The sequence below is a fragment of the Capricornis sumatraensis genome, chromosome 21 (assembly GCF_032405125.1).
Source record: "Capricornis sumatraensis isolate serow.1 chromosome 21, serow.2, whole genome shotgun sequence".
NCBI classification, from domain to species: domain Eukaryota; kingdom Metazoa; phylum Chordata; class Mammalia; order Artiodactyla; family Bovidae; genus Capricornis; species Capricornis sumatraensis.
Genome location: NC_091089.1, coordinates 43,691,718 through 43,710,456, shown reverse-complemented (window position 1 = coordinate 43,710,456; position 18,739 = coordinate 43,691,718). Strand labels below are relative to the sequence as shown.

The 18,739-nt window shown below is 46.3% G+C and overlaps 1 protein-coding gene across 3 annotated transcripts in view; it reads right to left on the bottom strand.

Moving 5' to 3' along the window:
* Nucleotides 1-18,739, bottom strand: part of PTPRM (protein tyrosine phosphatase receptor type M) — a 655,853-nt gene that overhangs the window by 58,163 nt on the left and 578,951 nt on the right. For all 3 annotated transcript variants that reach the window (XM_068993577.1, XM_068993579.1, XM_068993578.1), the window contains 2 exons: nucleotides 13,734-13,810; nucleotides 9,817-9,853 (listed from right to left, as the gene is read on the bottom strand). In XM_068993577.1, coding sequence (XP_068849678.1) covers nucleotides 9,817-9,853; nucleotides 13,734-13,810 — 114 coding nt within the window. The remainder of the gene's footprint in view (nucleotides 1-9,816; nucleotides 9,854-13,733; nucleotides 13,811-18,739) is intronic.

Sequence of the window (18,739 nt, the reverse complement as noted above, 5' to 3'; positions counted from 1 at the left end):
TGATCCCCGCGGCAAGCTGGACAGAAACACTGCTCGAAGAGCTGGGAGGAGGCAGCCGAGAAAGTGTCTGCAGCCTCGGGAGGGAGGAACATGACAGATGCTCACAGCACAAGAGTCTCCTGCAGGCTGAGTCGCAGAACATCCATCAGGCCCGTCTCCAAAGAGAAGCCTCGTGTACTCATTCTGAGTGCTTGTTCATGCTCCAAAGAGGGGCACAGAGAGAAGCAATCAAGGAGAAAAAAAAGAGTGGCAGCGTTCAGCATGGAGGGGCTGGGTGACCCAAAGGACCCGCCTGCCTTCTGTCAAGAAGAAGCAAGACAAAGGGAAAAACTTCCCTGCACATGCTTCAGGGGCCACTGTCGGAGACATAAAGGCTTTCCTTAGTCACTCTCTTCTTTAATTAAGCTCTTCTCAGTACATAAGTGGGATCCGCTTTTATTTGAGACAAAAGAGAATAAATCTGATAAATGAACAAAATAGAGGTAAGTTGACTCCCCAGACAGAGCAGAGTGAAGGCAGTCTTGAGTTATCAATGGTATCGGGAAGTTTCCAGAAGTATACTTTTGAGTGAGAAGGCAAGAAAGGGAGCTTGCAATGGCTAGACACTTCCTCAAGTCTGCTGCCTCGAGAGACTCATCCAAGACCACCTTGATGGGCAATAAAGGGTCCTGGTCCCAAGACTCAGGAAGAGTGATTCTTGGGCTGAATCAGGGCTCACTTCTCCACCAGCTCAACGGTTTCGGGCTGGGAGAGAGAAACAGCTGAAGTCCTGCCCAAATCTGACACTGCAGCAAACTCACAGGTTGGTAACAGCTGGCTGCCACGTTGTCTAATTCCTGGGTCATGCTCTGTCCCCGACTCCACACTTGGAAGGCCCTTGACAGATGCACAGAAATACTGATTCAGTTTTCAATGGACTAGGCCTGAAAGCAACAGCTTGGCTCTGCAAAAGTGGGTGAAGGTGGGGGAATGCCCGTTCTTGGAGAAAAACATCTTGGCACCGGTCACTGCTCCATTCTTTCAGAGCTGAACCTGGGAGAATGATGAGACCTTCTATTTCTTCCTCACTGTTGCCTGAGGCACCTTAGGAGGCCAGAAACCCAGGATATTCCTCCTAAGCTAAACCTGGCATAAGCCCTATTCAAGTACGAATGCTCACCCGTGTAGTTCACAAAGCCTTCTGTATGTGACTCATTTGAGCTGACATGGATGAGAGTCACTTAAAGCTGTTTGTGCTTTAAGTTCCAACTGCTTCGACGACAAAAGATTTTTAAAGTTTTTACCAGCTCTAAAAGGTGCTATAATTTTTCTACTTTAAATGAGGAACATTTCTGGGAGCTTCCTGGTAGTCCAGTGGTTAAGAATCCACGTTGCAATGCAGGGAACACGGGTTTAGTCCCTGGTCGGGGAACTAAGATCTCACATGATGCAGGGAAACTAAGCCCTCTCGCTACAAGTACTGAGCCCACGTACCGCAACTACAGAGTCTGTGTGCTGCAACGGAAGAGCCCACGTGCCAAAACTAAGACCTGATGCAGCCAAATAAATGAATATTAAAAAACAAAACAGGAACACTTCTAAATTACTCTGAAAGATTTGAAAAGCATTTGGTTCAAGGATCCAGAACCTGCAGGACATCATCTATCTTCCAATTATTCTGTATCAACTTAGGTTCCCTTCCTGGAGGGAAGTGTTTCCACCGTAGCACCTAGGACAACACGGTGGATGGTATCTAACATGGTCTAATTTCTAATAAAAGGTTTCATCCTTTTATTCGCAAGCTGGCTTTAAATGTTCTCCCTTCTAACAACTGAGTTTAAGAAGAGCACAGGGCTGAGCGATGTCTGTGATCAGACCTTTGGGCTCATTGGCCAGTAGCTTTGAAATTAACCTGCTGAAGAAAAATTATTGTTTCAGAGGAAGTTTGTGGATAAGCTGTTCCTTGCGCCTGTTCATTTTGCCTTGAAGATCTGCAGATGGAGAGTAAGATGCAGGTGGGCCCCACGTGGAGGGCATGGCCCTGGGTGTCAGGGATACTGAGACCTCCTCAGAGGTCTGCATATAAGTCACACTTCCTCACAGCCTCCCTCCTGAAGTTTGCAGACCAGAGAATATTCCACTTTACTGACCAATACTTGTCAGCCAATCTTCAGTAGGATATGATAAGTGAGTCCAAACGTGACCTACAACCCCCTGATAATGGGGGAACCGCTCAGCAGGAAGAACAATAGCAGCTAAAGGAGAATCTGTACTTGAGGAGCGTGCAGAGCTGGTGCTTGGAGGGATAAAAACAAAAGATGTTTACTGAAGGCTTAGCTTTGGATATAAAAAAATATGTTTCAGTTCTACTGAGAAGTAATTTCAAGTGTTCATCTCCACCTGGAGGCCAGAACCCAGGAGACAAAAGCTCTTTACAGAGTGTGTGGGACTTGCATTGACCCTCTGACAAGTCTTGACCTGCTGAGTGAAGCGGTGTCCTGTTCTAAGCACTGGTATTTACTGCTTCAGATGCCTGGGAAAACATAACCCATAGTCATCTTCCTGAAAACCCTTATTAACAATGTTCATACCACACAGGGTATGAGGATGAAATTCAGAAGAAAAACAGATGAAGAGTAAACAGAATGAAAAGTTTCAACAGCTTTCAACTGTTCTACAGTAGTGGAGGACCTGAAGGTATTTTCACTGTAAACGTTCATGACCCACATTTTTATTATTTTCCTTTCCTTTATTGTTTAAAGAGCCTTATTTATTTATGTTTTGGCTGTGCTGGGTCTTTGTTGTTGCATGTTGGCTTTCCCTAGTTGCGGCAAGTAGGGGCTACTCTTCGTTGCAGTGTGCAGCCTTCTTATGGCAGTAGCTTCTATTATTGTGGAGCACAGGCTCTAGCCACGTGGGCTTCAGGAGTGGTGGCACACGGCCGTAGCTGCTCCAAGACAGCTGGGCTTTTCCTGGATCAGGGATCAAACCTGTGTCCCCTGCATTGCAAGGCGGATTCTTAACCATTGGACCTCCAGGGAAGCCCCTATTATTTTCATGTGAAAGTCTGCCCCTAGCTCAAAGTCTTCGGAGGAAATCTGTTTCAGGTTTCTCTTTGTCAAGATTATAATTATGGACAAGTAAGACTGACCATCTAAGGTGTAGATGGAGGTGACTATACATGCACCAACAGAGTCAGAGGGGAGCTAAACTAAGTGACAAGATGGACTGTCTCCAAAAACAGTGCCTCAATTTACTGACACGTCAAAAGAAAAAGTGTCCACCAGAATAGGAGCTGACCAGTCCTTAACTTAGAGAGGAGTCACATATATTGAAGACAAAAATTCACCTGCGTCAGTAGACACGTCATCAAGCCAGCAGGAGGCATCTTGTGGCCTGGGTGGAATATTCCAGTCCTGACTGGTGTCGGGCACATGGCCGGCAACCCCCCATTTGCTCGTCTATTCTTCCCTTCACTCCCTCCCTGGCTGCTGCCAACCCACTGGTCATCTGCTTCATGCCCGCTCTCTACCAGGCCATGGGCAGATAGATGCTTGCGGATCAGTGTATAAACTCTGTGGTTCTTCTTCGGATGCAAGCCAGGAAGTGGCCTCTGCCGAAGCATCTACCTCTCTGGCTGGCCTGAGATGCAGACTGCCCTTGCCAGGTTGGGGCGGTTCTGTCCGATGGACAGTAAGTAACTATCTGGTATCATGTTTTCTCTGTCAGTTCCTGCGTCTATGCCAGTATGACTTGGTGCCCTCAAACTCTGAACTCTGAGCGTTCAGAGTCTCTGAGCAGGAAAGATGAATATCTTTCTAACCCTAGATTGTGAAAATCCATACAGTTTGGCTCCCGACAGCTACTTCATTATTTCTTCTTTCCTGAATTGTGCTAATTTGACAGGGTTGGCCACCTGACTGGAATTCTGAACTTGGCCTTGATCTGGCCATGTTGAGTCTCTTTGCCACCATCAGCATTAGCTCCTTGGACCAGCTAAGCCCTGGACCAGCAGGTCTTCCAGACAGGTGTCCAGAGGCCCACTTGGGAACAAGGCAATTTCAAATACTCAGAGTCATAGTTCAGGACATTTAAGACCATTTTAATTAAAAGGTGTTTTCAGATATGAACAAATCATAGAAAACTTGCTTTTAGAGAACTGCTATATAGAAAGGGCTTCCCTGGTGGCTTAGATGGTAAAGAATCTGACTGCAATTCAGGAGACCTGGGTTCATTCCCTAGGTATGATTCTCGGGTTGGGAAGATCCCCTGGAGAAGGGAATGGCAACCGACTCCAGTATTCTTGCCTGGAGAACTCCATAGACAGAGGAGACTGGCAGGCTATAGTCCGTGGGGTTGGACATGACTGGTTACTTAGAAGGAAAGGGTTGGATCCTAGATTCACTTCATAAAAGATTCATCATGTGACTTTGAGGGGTGACCTTCATGAGGGCCACGTAAGCGGCAGCATGCAGTGCCCCGGGGGATCACACATTACCCAGACACAGAGAGACGTACACTGCGCGGCACAGGCACTCAGCTACGCATTAGTTCTGTATTCAACCCGTGCTTCTCTCCATGGGCCTCAAGTCTTCTATTTATGAAATGAGACAAGTAATATCTTAAACGGTCAGAGGATGGAAATTACATTTAAATTAGTTACAGCACAAAGCCTAGTACATAAACAGCACTTGATGTTTACTGAACGAATGGACAAAGAAAAAAGTTGTGTTTCAGAAAGAATAGTATTATATCAACCCTAACTACTAAAACATAAAGCAAATATATTGATTGCATTTTCTTAAATGAGAAGGAATCACGCTTAAAAATGAACAGTTTTGAAACTAGAACATACTGTATTTAATATTAGAAAACATATTTTAGTCACATGCAACCTGGATCATTGAATAAAATAAAAACTACAGCTGCATTCCTGTCATTACTGCTGCCTGAACTATTCATTTCTACCCCAAATTTTCTTGTGCTTACTCCCTGCTATCTTTGTTTCCAGGTTTTTCTTTCCAGGATAACTCCACACTAACTAATCTTCTTAAAGCACTGTTCTCACCACCGCACAGCTTAGAAACACCCTTCCTTTTCCCTCCCTGCCTCTCTGCCATTCGTTAACAAAGCTCCTTGTTCAAAGCCTTTTAATCAGTGTTGTCACTTCACCCGTTGGTTCTTTTTTCTTAGCAACCCCCCCCCCCCCAATTCAAGGGTTTTAATCTGGGGGGCATAGAATTTTTCAGGCTGGATTGTAGAAGGTCAGAGCATGCCTACACTTCCATGAAAAACTGTGTGTCTGTGTGAACTTTTCTGAGTGGTGATCCATTTCAACCAGCAACTAAGAAGACCCCAGGTGCCACGCCCCTTTCAGCAGTCTCCTCTGGGCCCCCATTCCTCCTGGGTCTCGGGTGTCCTCCCACTTGGCCTACCCTCTGGATTAACACCTGCCCCCATTCCTCTGAGACCCCGGCCAAGTGCAGGTGCCCCACCCCTAAACTGCAACATGAACCCCAGATTCTGTGATGCAGGAAGATCCTCTGGGCAGGATCCCCCCGTGTTTCCATGCGTCTCCAGCCCACAGAGGAACCTGGGATGTGAGTCAGAGGGAGTGGGCAACCGTGTGCACCACAGACTTACAGCCATTTCTTCTGTAACTACCTCGCATCACCTTTCCTGAGTTCTCTGAAGCAGGACCCTTGAGTCAGTTTGAAAAATAAACCTAAATAATAGTAAAGAGAACCTTTCTCCAGGTGGTTTAGACAATAAGGCGGTCCAGTAATGTGGGAGGCCCAGGTTTGATCACTGGGTCAGGAAGATGCCCTGGAGGAGGGCATGGCAACCCACTCCAGTATTCTTGCCTGGAGAACCCCACGGATAGAGGAGGCTGGTGGGCTACAGTCTGTGTAGTTGCAAAGAACTGGACACAACTCTGCCTTTCCTTTCTCCATGACCCTGAGTTTGCGAATGGTTGTGGAGGAGCGGTTCTGACGTGCACAGCTTCCTCCGGCTCACGGCCCATGTGGTGGTCTCTTCGGTGGTCTCTGTGGGGCATCTTCTGATTGATTATGATCCATTCAGGGTGACTCCACCCACCTGAGTGGGTACTGCCTCTGTGAACCAGCTTTTTTGAATCCCCAGCTCTACCCTGGCTCTGAGTGTGGACAGCCAGCTACAAACATGAGTTTCTGTCCTTTGACCCCTGTGTGCCAGGTCCTTAGTTCTAAGTTTATAACTGTATTAATAGCTGGCCAGGCAGATGTGATGCAGTGAACATCAGGGCATCAATATATTAACTGCCACATGGAGAACAATTAAAGGGCGGGGAGACGGGAAGAACACACTCAAAAAAGCCACCACTCTGGCTTGAATGTGGTCCCTTCAATCTGCAGAAACATTACCGTTATCACCAAAGGTCAGAGTCAGTTACTTGTACGAAAATCAATAAAGTGGAAGGAGGGGGAGAGACTGAAGGGATACGGTCATGACATGCCCTCTGCTTTGAGGGGACTTGCTAGGAATCTATGTATTTCCAACTCTTGGGGATAGAACTGGTTGTCAGGAAAATGGACCATTCGTGTAGTTTCAGGGGTTCCTGCTGTGAACAGATTTTAAAGACTCGTCTCAGTGCCAAGTAGAGAGGCAAAAAGAGCAAGGAGGGATTTAAACATGGCATCTGCCTGTTAGTCTTCATCACTCCATTTGTTGGATTTAGAATCAGGCTGTTCGTGATTCTGTTGGCCACCCACGAACATGTTCCATCTTGTCCCGGTCGATTACTGCTGACGAGCAGAAATCTTTATCACCGGCTACCCGAGGCTACCAGTTACACTGTGCCTGTGGTTCACTGGAGAAAAGACATTCTGACTTTTTAATCCGAACATCATGGTCTGAAGGTATTACTCGTAACAGGACGGGTACTGTCTGGACTGAACATTAGATTAAAAATTAGCTCATTTCTTCCTCTTCCTGCACTAGCAACAGTGATGCAAGAACTGCCAGGTTTTAAAGTCCAGCCTGTGGCCCACCAGTCACCGAGGAAAGGGCCATGCTCCGTAGGGTGTGGGGGGCCCTTCTCTGCTAAAGGGCACCGTGGTGGTCTCCTTCAAACTGAGGACATCTGCCATCTCTCATCTGTCTGCAAATATATCTGTTCATTAATACTTGATAGGGTGAAGGCTGCCAATGACGGCTGCAGAGCAAATAAGTATCATTCAAACTACTTCTAATGGGGCCAGAAAGTGACTTCTGTTATGGCATTTTTTTTTCTTCCAGGGGTGACCTCCCTTGGGGACAGAGGGGCAGAAAGGATGAACGAGGGAGGGGCCCCAGGTAGGACTTTGGGGTCTTCAATCTGTACTTCTATTGGCTATTTGGTCACACGAATCTACAGCCCTCAACTGTGGACATTTAAATCAGATTTAATTTTCTGGTTATACTTTCTATGAGAATGCGGACTGCTCGACAAGAACTGAGGAGTGTTTTGTATATTTTGCAACAAAATGTTCATGTAAATTTGTAAAAACTGCGAATGTCCGATAATCATCCCATATATAAACCAGAGCTGTTATGACCTGACTCGTGAACATTCTGACAGCTTAGAGGACAGGTGTGAAGCCCCAGTATTGGTCTGCTCTGTTTGGAAGCTCCCAGGGCTGGACTCAAGTCCAGACATCCTCGCTCTGTCCCAGATGTGAGACAAACCAAGTGCGTGCTTTCTGGAGCCCTTAGCACTTCCGACCAAGGGCCGGGCTTCTGCCAGGCTCACAGTGGGCACTGTCCATGCGGTTCTCCTTCTGACAACAAAAGTGACCTTGGAGGGAGGCACTGCTGCTTTCATTCCAGGGAAGGACGCACACTGGACCCAAGTGCAGCATCCGGACATGACGACACAGCACTGGCCTCTGAGAGTGGTGCCCCCCAGGACTTTGCTGTGGCCGTGGGGATCAGGAGGATAATTCCGGCCACACCCAGAGACTGTCTGCCCCAGAGCTCTGTTGCCTGACACCTCCAATGAGGAAGAGCCAAATGCAGCTGTTGAAACTTGAAATCCAGTCCCTCTTCGCAGTAGATACACTCTGAGTATCAGTGGCCATGGATGACCAGTGGCCACCATACTGGACGACACAGAGAAGATTTCCACCAGAGCAGAGAGCTCTGCTGGACACCACTGCTCTAGGCGCCGTGACTCTGGTCTCTGGCTACGACCACCTCTTCTATCTCCCGACTCACCACCGACCTTGGGCTCAATCCTTCAGCGCCTCCCCGTTCCTCGGGGCCCAGTGGACACTCAGGCCTCCCTGCCTCCATTTGAGACTTTACACTCACGATTTCTTGGTATCCTTGACTTTTTCTCAGGCACCTCCCTGCCAGCCCCTAACTGGTGGCAGGTTGCATCCGTTTGGTTTCCCCATGCCTGTTTCTGGGATATGATGTTTTACCGAAACAATGATTAAGTGATACAACCCAGGGAACTCACTCTTCACTTGTCCCTAGCGCTTCCACCTGAGTGGGGGTCTCCGTTTCCCAGCACTTCCTCTGTTCACCTTGTCCTGACTCAGCAACCTCTTCTTGAAAGCCTCAGGCTCTCACGATCCTCACTCTCCACAGATGACCCGCCCCATCACTGGTGGGGAGGACGGTACCGAAGCCTCGCCATGCAAATGTGTGCAACTGAACCGCTTTGCTCTACAGCAGAAATTACCACAGCACTGGACATCAACTGTACTTGAATTAAATAAATTAAAAAAAAATCACACCATGAACTTCCCCGACACGTTCCTCTGGCCTTCCGTTTCCTTTAGCCACGGTGAGACACCAACTGCCTTCTACCCAGGAGCATGGACTTGCTGCTTTCAGATTGCTGCTCGTGATGTCTCTGCCAATCACACCTTCCCCGCCCATGCTCACCTCCACCACAAGGCTGCTTCTGAACCATCCCACCTGAAAGTGACCTCTTTCTTGTTTGAATTTCTGAATTTCCTTAACACCTTATCTGTACCTCTCACAAAAGGTGTTTTAAAAATAATAATATTAATGTTATTATAATATTTTTATTAATATTTATTATATTTATGTACCAATATAAATTTAGTAGATATTAACCTTTAGATGTAATATATTGATTTTATATTGATATATTAATATAAATATGTATTTATGTAATATCTATTATATTAGTCATAGTTATAATCACATACCAATCATCTATTTTATATTAATCATATAAATATTATAGTAATAATAACAGTATTGAAATAGGTGTCATTTATCTTATTTAATTTTCACAAGGGACCCATGATGCTGGCATTTTTTTTCTTTTAGGCTTTTAAAAAAGTTTTAATTGGAGGATAACTGCTTTACAATGTCATGTTGATTTCACACAAGGTTTTAAGTATACAGTATATGCACACATCTTCCCTACTAACTCACACTGATGTAATAAGGGTGCCTGCTGGATTCGGCTCGCATCCTCAGCAGCGACCAGTTCAGGTCTTTATACATAGAATATCCGGTATCTATTTCTTCAATGAATATCTATACATCTATTCTAGCAAATGTCAGATTAATTGCTAAGGCAGGCAGAGTTAATTCCATAATTAACTGATGAACACATTTCCTCTACTGATCTCAATATGAAGTTCTAACTGAATGGTTACATCGCCAAGACCTCTGATGGGAAACCAGGAGTGCATGTGTTGATGGCTGGAAATGCGATCAGCCCCCGGGGCAGCAGCAGCATGTGACAGAGTTCCCGGGGAGGGTGAGCTGAGTATGAAATGACAGAGAGTGGGCAAACAACCAAAAAAGACATCAAAGCTGGAATCAACTTACCTTGTGTAGCAATATAATGATTGGGTCGATGATAACCCTAAAAAATAAATGAGAAAGAATATTAGACAAACTTGAAAATCAATAAGCAGCGCAGAAGTCACATACTAAGTTTGCCAAAATGAATGCACTTTCAAATACCAACAGTTGCAGCACCGGGAAGTTACATTACCAGACTCGGGACCACTGAGCATCTCTTAATAAGCCTAGGTGCGCCAATGTGTAACAGTTCTGATGCCTGCACGGTGAGGAGTGGGTGAGTAACTTAATCACACACTGGCTAAGAGATGACGGATGAGCAATAAACACTAATAACGTATGGATTTTCTGAAATAACATGACCACGACTCTGATTAGAGTGCAAACTGGCTAGGAATGTGCAATAGCATTTCATTTGTGTTTGGGATGTTACTGGCAATGTGACAGAGCTTTAACTCATATTCTGTTATATTGGTATAGACAGTTACATCAATAGTAATGTGCTGTGTGCTGTGCTTAGTCGTTCAGTCGTGTCTGACTCTTTGCAACCCCACGGACTATAGCTGGCCAGGGCTTCTCCGTTCATGGGATTCTCTAGGAAAGAATACTGGAGTGGGTATACCAAACATCATTTTTAAACATTACAGATACCAAGACATGATGCTGTAACAGGACCAGGAATTTAAAGAAGCAGAATTTCTGCAAGACCCCTTCCTTTTATCATGATCCTACAAGAAGGGGGAAAGATGAAAATTGAGACCAAAGCAAGAAGGGAACACAGACATTGCAGGACCGATATCTGGGCAAGTTAAGCCAACTTAGAGAAAATGACACACAGGTAACACATAACATCCTGGAATAGGAAATGGCTACTCACTCCCGTACTCTTGCCTGGGAAATCCCATGGACAGAGGAGCCTGGTGGGCTATAATTCATGGGGTCACAAAGAGTCGGACACAACTGAGCGACTGAGCACGTGCACGAACGTATAATGTTGCCACAGACCTTAACACTTCTTCCTCTCCCCTGAGAAGGCACAAAACACTGCCCAAAGCCAGCTGGAAAAGAGAGCAAAGAGACCTGGAGAGGAAACGCCAACTTCTCAGACCACTTAGGTCTTTTTGCTCTTGAAAGCAAGTCTACAAGAGTGAACAACCAAAGCAGACACATTTTTCTCTACCCTGACTGGGAGTAGGTCTCTGACACAGAGTCACAATAGATACTAAGCAGGGTTATTTTGATGGGCACTCATTTCCTGTCAGCTGATAAGCTCCACGAGACAGGACCTGGTGGGACTCACCACTGTCGGTGTGGGTCTGCAAGGTGCTGGGAGAGGGGAGGGTCATTTGATGGGCCAGGTCACCATCAGCCATCGTTACTTTGACTCCCGCCACCCCACAGTTCACTCTCCTCTCACTTCCAGATCCAGTCACTCCTCTGCACTGACCCTCTGACCTCCTGGTTCACAGGAAGAGCCCGACTCCTCACCGCCATGCAGTCACTTGCCCATGACCTCCCTCACCCCACCACCTGGACGCCACCCCCTTCAGATCCCTCCACATCTGCCAGGCGTGCTCCTCAGCCAGGCCTTTCCTGGGGCTGCTTCCAAGCCTGGAGGCTCAACCCCTGAGATACCCACCTGGTCTGGATGCCCACCTTCTCAGTGGAGCCAACTCCAGACACTCTATTCCTCCTGATGTCCAATATACCAGACTTCAATGACTTGTTTCATTTATGGTCTCTTTCTCCCCATTAGATTGTTAGGTCCCTTATGTCAGTGTTTAGTATTCTGTTTTGGCTTGAATTGTTCACAGTTACAACACCAGCAACTCAAACAGTTACTGATATGTAATAGATGCTCAATAAAATCTCACCAATTAAGTGAAAAGTGGCCCTGAATACTGACTCTTTATTAAAAACAAAGACGAATGAGTCTAGTATGTTCATGACTTTCATGTCCTCCCCTCTCTGTGTCCCTACTCTGCCATTCGTTTTTTTTTTTTTTTTCCTTTATCTTTATTTTTGGCTGCTCTGGGTCTTGTTGCTGCACACGGGCTTCCTCTAGTTGCGGTGCGTGGGCTTCTCATTGTGGTGGCTTCTCTGTTGCGGAGCACACGTTCTAGGGCTTGCAGGCTTCAGCAGCTGTGGCTCACTCCTGGACCACCGGAAGCCTTACACAGTTGTCCTTTCAAGCTTAGTCCAAAAGGCCCCCAGGACAAGCCTAACCTGATCACAGCTACTGCTACTGCTCACATGGTGACTCAGAAGACGCTGAGGGCTTACAGCATCCTAGCCTGTGATGGGGCGGAATACAGCAGGACCAGACACTGTCCCTCTGCTCAAGGACCCCTAGGGGTGGAGGGCTGGACTGCAGTATGAACAGGGCTCCCCTGGACTCTTCCCCAGGGAAGGAGCATCACAGCAAAGACGGTTCTTGCTTCAGATTCTAAGTTGTGAGGCCTCGGGGAGAAGGTAACAGGTCTCAGGCACCTCTGGGTATTCCTGTCAAGTTCTCCCTAAACAATTCCTGAACAAAGGAATAAGTCAGTGTGCCTTAGGAGGAAACTCTGAGTTAATAAAAAGTTCTACCTTGGGTTGGGTATGTTTTTGGTCATTAGCAAAAGGAGGGTCTAGGGGTGTATGAAGACTGAGATATGAATTATTCTTCAAATAATCCTCCATCAGCCCCCACCCTCAACTCTATAACCCCCAATGCCAAACCTTCCCAATGAGCACTACCCAAATATCCTGTAGTATATTGTTGTTTAGTGGCTAAGTTGTGTCGGACTCTTTGCAACCCCATAGACTGACTGCAGCACACCAGTCTCTTCTGTCATCCACTATTTCCCACTAGCTCATGTCCATCGAGTCAGTGATGCCATCCAACCATTTCATCCTCTATCGTTCCCTTCTCCTCCTGTCTTCACCTGTTCCCAGCATCAGGGTCCTTTCCAGAGAGTTATTTTTAGATAACTCTTAGTGATTGTGATGCGAATATTCTTAGTAATACTCAACAAAGACAAGAAAGGAACCCACATATCTGAATAAAACCTGTGCAAAGAAATGCTTGTGGATTAAGGACCAGCATGAAGTCCAAGCGCAGAGGACGATGCCTCAGGAGCTGAGATCTCTTCAGTCTATTAAACTCGGGCCTTGGAGGTAATGGCAGTGTTTCCTTGATTTTCAGTCTACTTTTGATTTCATTCATTCTTTCAAGTGAAAACATGCTGTCTCCCAAAGAATTTATTCTAATGTAAGACATTCAGTTAACATGATGCAGAATGAACAAAGAAGCAGGCTTCAATAATTAAGCAGCCTACATATTTAATGACACGTCTTGCGAGTGTCAGAAGTCCTGGTTAACAGCTGCAGACGACTTTGAAGGCAACTTAAAAGTGCCGTGATGACAGGAGACGGCAAATCATCGAATGAGGAATTAGAGAGTTTTGTCCTATTAATATGCAAACAGATTTTTTTAAGTGTCAAATAACCCAAGTTATTGACAAAAATGGAAATGCCATTTTCTTAGTCCACGTAAGCATGGAGCGGCCAAGAGGGCAGAGACTGTCATGGGGGTTGGTGGGGGAGGCTCATCAGCCCGAGGCTGACGTGTTTCTTGACGGTCAAGCTCTGCACGTATGGGACAGGGCTGCTGTGTTTTGTCGAACCTGTGTCTACCTGTCTTGGAGCAGATACACAGGATGCTATGTGCCAGAACAGTTGAATTTACTGACAGGTCAGAATCCGTGTTAGTCACTCAGTTGTGTCCGACTCTTTTTGACTGTGGCCCACCAGGCTCCTCTGTCCATGGGATTCTCCAGGCAAGAATACTGGAGTGGGTTGCCATTCCCATCTCCAGGGGATCTTCCCAACCCGGGATCAAACCTGGGTCTCCTGCATTGCAGGTGGATCCTTTACCAACTGAGTCACAGAATACGTACATCAATATAATTTCCATTGATGTAGTCTGAGTTGTTGTCTCCTTCTACGGTCTGCAGCCTCACCCGGGAATGATCATCTGCAGAAGGAAAACGATAAGAAAACAGCAATTAACAAACGCTGTCTGTGGGGCTGTGCAGAGCTGCAGAACGCGAGCATGTTACAGAGAGGGCATCCACATTCTGCCGCTTTAGAGGTAAACAAAGAATTAAACGTTACACCCCTACACTTCTGTTAAGACGGGAAGGGTTTATATTCCTCTGCATTTCACAGGAAATCTCATTAACACATTCTTTGATCGTTTACAGACGCGAAGTGCCGGCAGAGGTCTGAAACTTTTACTGAGTCCTGTGGATCACGGCAGGACGAGTTCTTGTACTGGAAGTTTAGCAGCTCCACTAAATCACACACGAGCCCTGAGATTCTGAAGGCTGTCTCTGACATCCACCTTGATGAAACAACGATTATAAACCACCACCCAGCTTTCTGGGAGTTGTGGACACGGTTCTAACCTCTGTCATTGGACCAGGGTTCTCTCCTCCTGCAACAAGGGCATGGCTGGTGGAGCCAGGCTGGCCCCCATCAGCCATGCCACCAAGCCTGGGCCACTCATCTGGACGAGGGACGACAGCACTTGCCTCCAACTGGGCCGTTTTAATGATTAAACAAAAACATAAATACTCAAGCACAGCAAGTCCCTTCTAGGGGTCATGATGGTGGTATCAATTAGCCACATTAAACATTTTTTCTGTATGGAAAATGTTCTCTATAAATGCTACTCAGACACCTCAGTTATTTCCTTGAAAATCTATCTTTTAAAAAGGAAAGTGCTAGAAGCCCTAAAAGGGGATGGGTTTTCGTGTTTTGCTCGCTGCCCCACCCCCAATCCCTATGTTTGTGTCTGGAACATTGAATTTCTCCTACTCCCAAATATCTTTCATTTTTTAAATATTCATTTATTTATTTGGCTGCACTGGGTCTTAGTTGTGGCATATGGGATCCAGTTCCCTAACCAGGGATTGAACCCAGGGCCCCTGCCTTAGGACTGTGGAGTCTTAGCCACTGGACCACCAGAGAAGTTCCCCAAATGTCTTTTAAATGAGTCAAAAGTGAACTTAAAAAAATAATGTCCTTTAAAAATTGCTTTTCTAAATGAATGTTCTTTGGGGTAGAGAAATCTTCCTTCCAGTGAATGCTCTTACTCACCCTGTATTTGGAAGATAATGCCAGCCTCTCTGAGAGGGAAGGACTGCAGGGTGGGTTAGGGGAACTGCTTTGAGACCCCACTTGCCATGACCCTGGGCAGTGGAGGCCCTGCCTCTACACTGCTGACATTTCTTCTGGGTTAGTGGGTAAGAAATGACACCCCCAGATTGAGGCTAGAGTCAGGGTGCCTGCAGGTGACAGGCATTTGACCCGAGATCACCGGATGAACTGCTGACTGGAACCTATTTATTGTTGTGACCTGTTAACGGGTGAAAGCCAACATTTCAGCTGGTCCCTCCAGTTCAACCCTCTGTGGAGGACCATTGTGCTTGATTCCACAGGGGGAACTCTGTGTCAAGTTTCTAGCTTTCCTTCACGGGTGGGACTTCTCACTCCAGTTCCTGACAGATGGTCACATCATTTTCTGTCCGAGCCTTATAATCAGCCTGGGCTCAATACCTTTGGGCTTTCCTGGTGGCTCAGTGGTAAAGAACCCACCTGCCAACGCAGAGATGCTAGTTCGATCCCCTGGAGGAGGAAATGGCAACCCACTCCAGTTATTTTCGCCTGGAGAATTCCACGGACAGAGGAGCCTGGCGGGCTACAGTCCATGGGGTCACAAACAGTCAGACATGACTTAGTGACTAAACAACAAAACCAGTAACAACGCCTTTATCTGGAGAGTGGGGATAAGGTGGGTCAGACATGGGCAAAGCTTGGAGGGGCCACGTCCCTCTGCTCTGCTCCAAGAGAACACGGGCAGTGGGCATGGCTCCAGGGCCGGGGTGCCAGGGGAACCCTTCCTTGTGGTTCCAGGCAAGTTGCTTCATCTCGCTGGGATCTTCTTCCCTGACCTGCAAATGGGGTGTCACAGTGCCTCCTCATGGGATTACTGTGAGCATGAAACTAAACCACAGGAAGAGAGGGTCAGGGGGGCTGGCGTCAAGCGAGTGATGGAGAATGCCCGCTGTCACCACGTGCTGGGGTCAGACGCTCGGGCATCTCTTCTCACCACCTTTACAGTTGCTGCCCAAACTGGCAAGAGTGACACAGGAATGGGCTCCCGGGCGAGCAGAAATTCTCCTGTGGCAGACATGCTCTAAGAACTAGTATCCTAGAATCCATTTTGCTTCAAACCAGAGGCTCTGGTCCAGAATTGGCCTGGGTCATGGGGAGGGGAGTTCCTGGGGAACGGGGTACATGTGGATGGTCACAGCTCTCGTCTGTGTCAGAAGAGCCAGCGCCCACAAATGATGTCAGAGAGAAGTGCTGAGCAGTTTCCCGGGTAAAGCCATTTGAGCTTCCGAAAAGAAAGATGCTACAATAGGACCATACCCCGCTCTGCTGTAGCCCCTGGGCTTCAGTCAGCTCCTCTGATGGTCAGCTTTACTCCCTGACTTTCCCCAGGCCATGCTTTAAAAGGCAGGCACCGCATCCAAGCCTCTCAAGCTTCTGACCCAGGGCTGTCTCAGAATCTGCTGCGCTCCCTATCAGAATCCCTCCTCTTCCAGGCTTTATTTCCCTGGGAACCTCAGGGTAAGTACTGCCCATTCCCCACAATTTACCGCCTCTGGGCCTCTCAAGTGGTTCTGGAATGTTCTCATTAGGGACTTTGATCTCTGCAAAGACTGTACTCTCATTTCCCAAAAACAGAGCCTTTGAAATAATTTTCTCACCATCTCCTACTATTCAGTTAACCCCCACAAAGTTTTGTGTTTTTTTTTTTAAACTTCATTGCTATTTCTCCAGTTTTTTTTTTTTTTAAAGATGAACACATGTCAAAGATTTTTATTTACTTAATGACAGAAGCAGGAAGATGTTATAACTGATTCAGGGAGAATTTACACAGCAGCTGTAAAGACTATCTGATCCAGTCATCTAGATAGATACATAGAGACCGATCTATACGGGTGTAGAGCTACAGACAGGTAAGCAGAAGTGCTGTGCAATGTTCCTTCAGTTGCGTCTGACTCTTTGCGACCGCATGGACTGTAGCCCAGCAGGCTCCTCTGTCCATGGGATCTTCCCGACCCAGGGATCGAACTCGCATCTCTTATACCTCCTGCACAGGCAGCTGAGTTCTTTACTACTAGTGTCACCTGGGAAGCCCAGGGAGAGTGGGGAGGTATAAATTAGGGATTTGGGATTAACAGATACACAATACTATATAAAAATTAAACAAGGACCTGCTGTCTACCACAGGGAACTACATTCAGTATCTTGTAATAACCTATAATGGAAAGCATCTGAAAAATAGTATATATGCATGTCTAACTGAATCAGTTTGCTGTGTACTTGAAACACTGAATATCAACTATCTTTCAATAAAAAAAAGGAAGTTACTTTCCTCTACGAATAAAGGCAATAGCCTTGCAGGAGTCTGGCAATTCACAGCACAACCAGCCCTGTAGGCTTGCTTGGGGACCAGCAGAGCAGGGTAGCACTGAAAACGCCACATAACCACTTTTTGGGGAAGATGAGTTTAGCGAGTTTTAAAGCATAAGCAGGTAAAGGAAACAGGCTGAATGATTCCCAACAACCCCTTCATCTGAATCCCCTGGCATCTACTCAACAGCTTTTCTTTTCCATCCCTGTTTGTGTACAGTGTTGCACAGAGGTTAAGATCACAGACTTTGGAGTAAAAATCTCTGCGTTGGCTCCTAATTCTGTCACTTTCTAGTTTATGCCCTTGGACAGATTATTTAACCTCTGTGCCTCAGTTTCTTCCATTCTAAAATGGAAATAACATGGCGCCCACCTTGTAGTGCTTTTGTTCAGACTGAGTTAATTAATATAAGCCATGTTTTGGTACACAGCTCTGTCACTCGTACCATTACTGCTGTGACTTCCAGACCTGATATTTTCACCTGAACCATTTCATAATTGCCTTCAGATGCCTCCCTCTCCAGTGAATCCATGCCAAGAGCTCCTTTTCCTCTCCTTTCTTTTTATACTTTTTATTTTGTATCGGGGTATAGTCAATTAACAGACAATGTTGTGATAGTTTCAAATGAACAGGGAAGAGACTCAGCCATACCTATACATATATCTATTCTCCCCCAAACTACCCTCCCACCCAGGCTGTCATGTAATACTGAGCAGAGTTCCCTGTGCTATATGGGAGCTTGCTGGTTATCCATGTTAGATATAGCAGTGTACACATGTCCATCCCAAACTCCGTAACTATCCCCCCGCCGACCCCCCCACCCCGCATCCTTCCTCCTGGCAACCATAAGCTCATCCTCTAAGTCTGTGAGTCTGCTTCTGTTTGCAAGTTCATTTCTATCACTTCTTTTTAGATCCCACATATAAGGGATGTCATACGATATTTCTCTCTGAGGGATTTATTTCACTCAGTATGACACTCTCTAGGTCCATCCATGTTGCTGCCAATGGCTTATTTCATGCATTTTTATGGCAAATATTCCACTGTATCCATGCACCACATCTTCTTTGTCCACTCCTCTGTCGATGGACATTTAGGTTGCTTCCATGTCTTGGCTAAACAGTGCCGCAATGAACATTGGGGTGCATGTATTCTTTCAGATCATGTTTTTCTCTAGATACATGCCCAGAAATAGGATTGCAGGGTCATATGATAGCCCCAAACTCCTTTCCTAAGACACAATTTATTCTAGCCCCACCCAATTTAAACCATTCACTATCAGCAAAGAATTGATTCTCAGTGATCTTATGAAACAATGGAATCTGAAACGATCACTATAAAAGAGTACTCTAAATTTCTTTACTTAAAAAAATCTCTGTGACACAATATAAGTGAAGGAGAGTGAGCTGCGAGCAG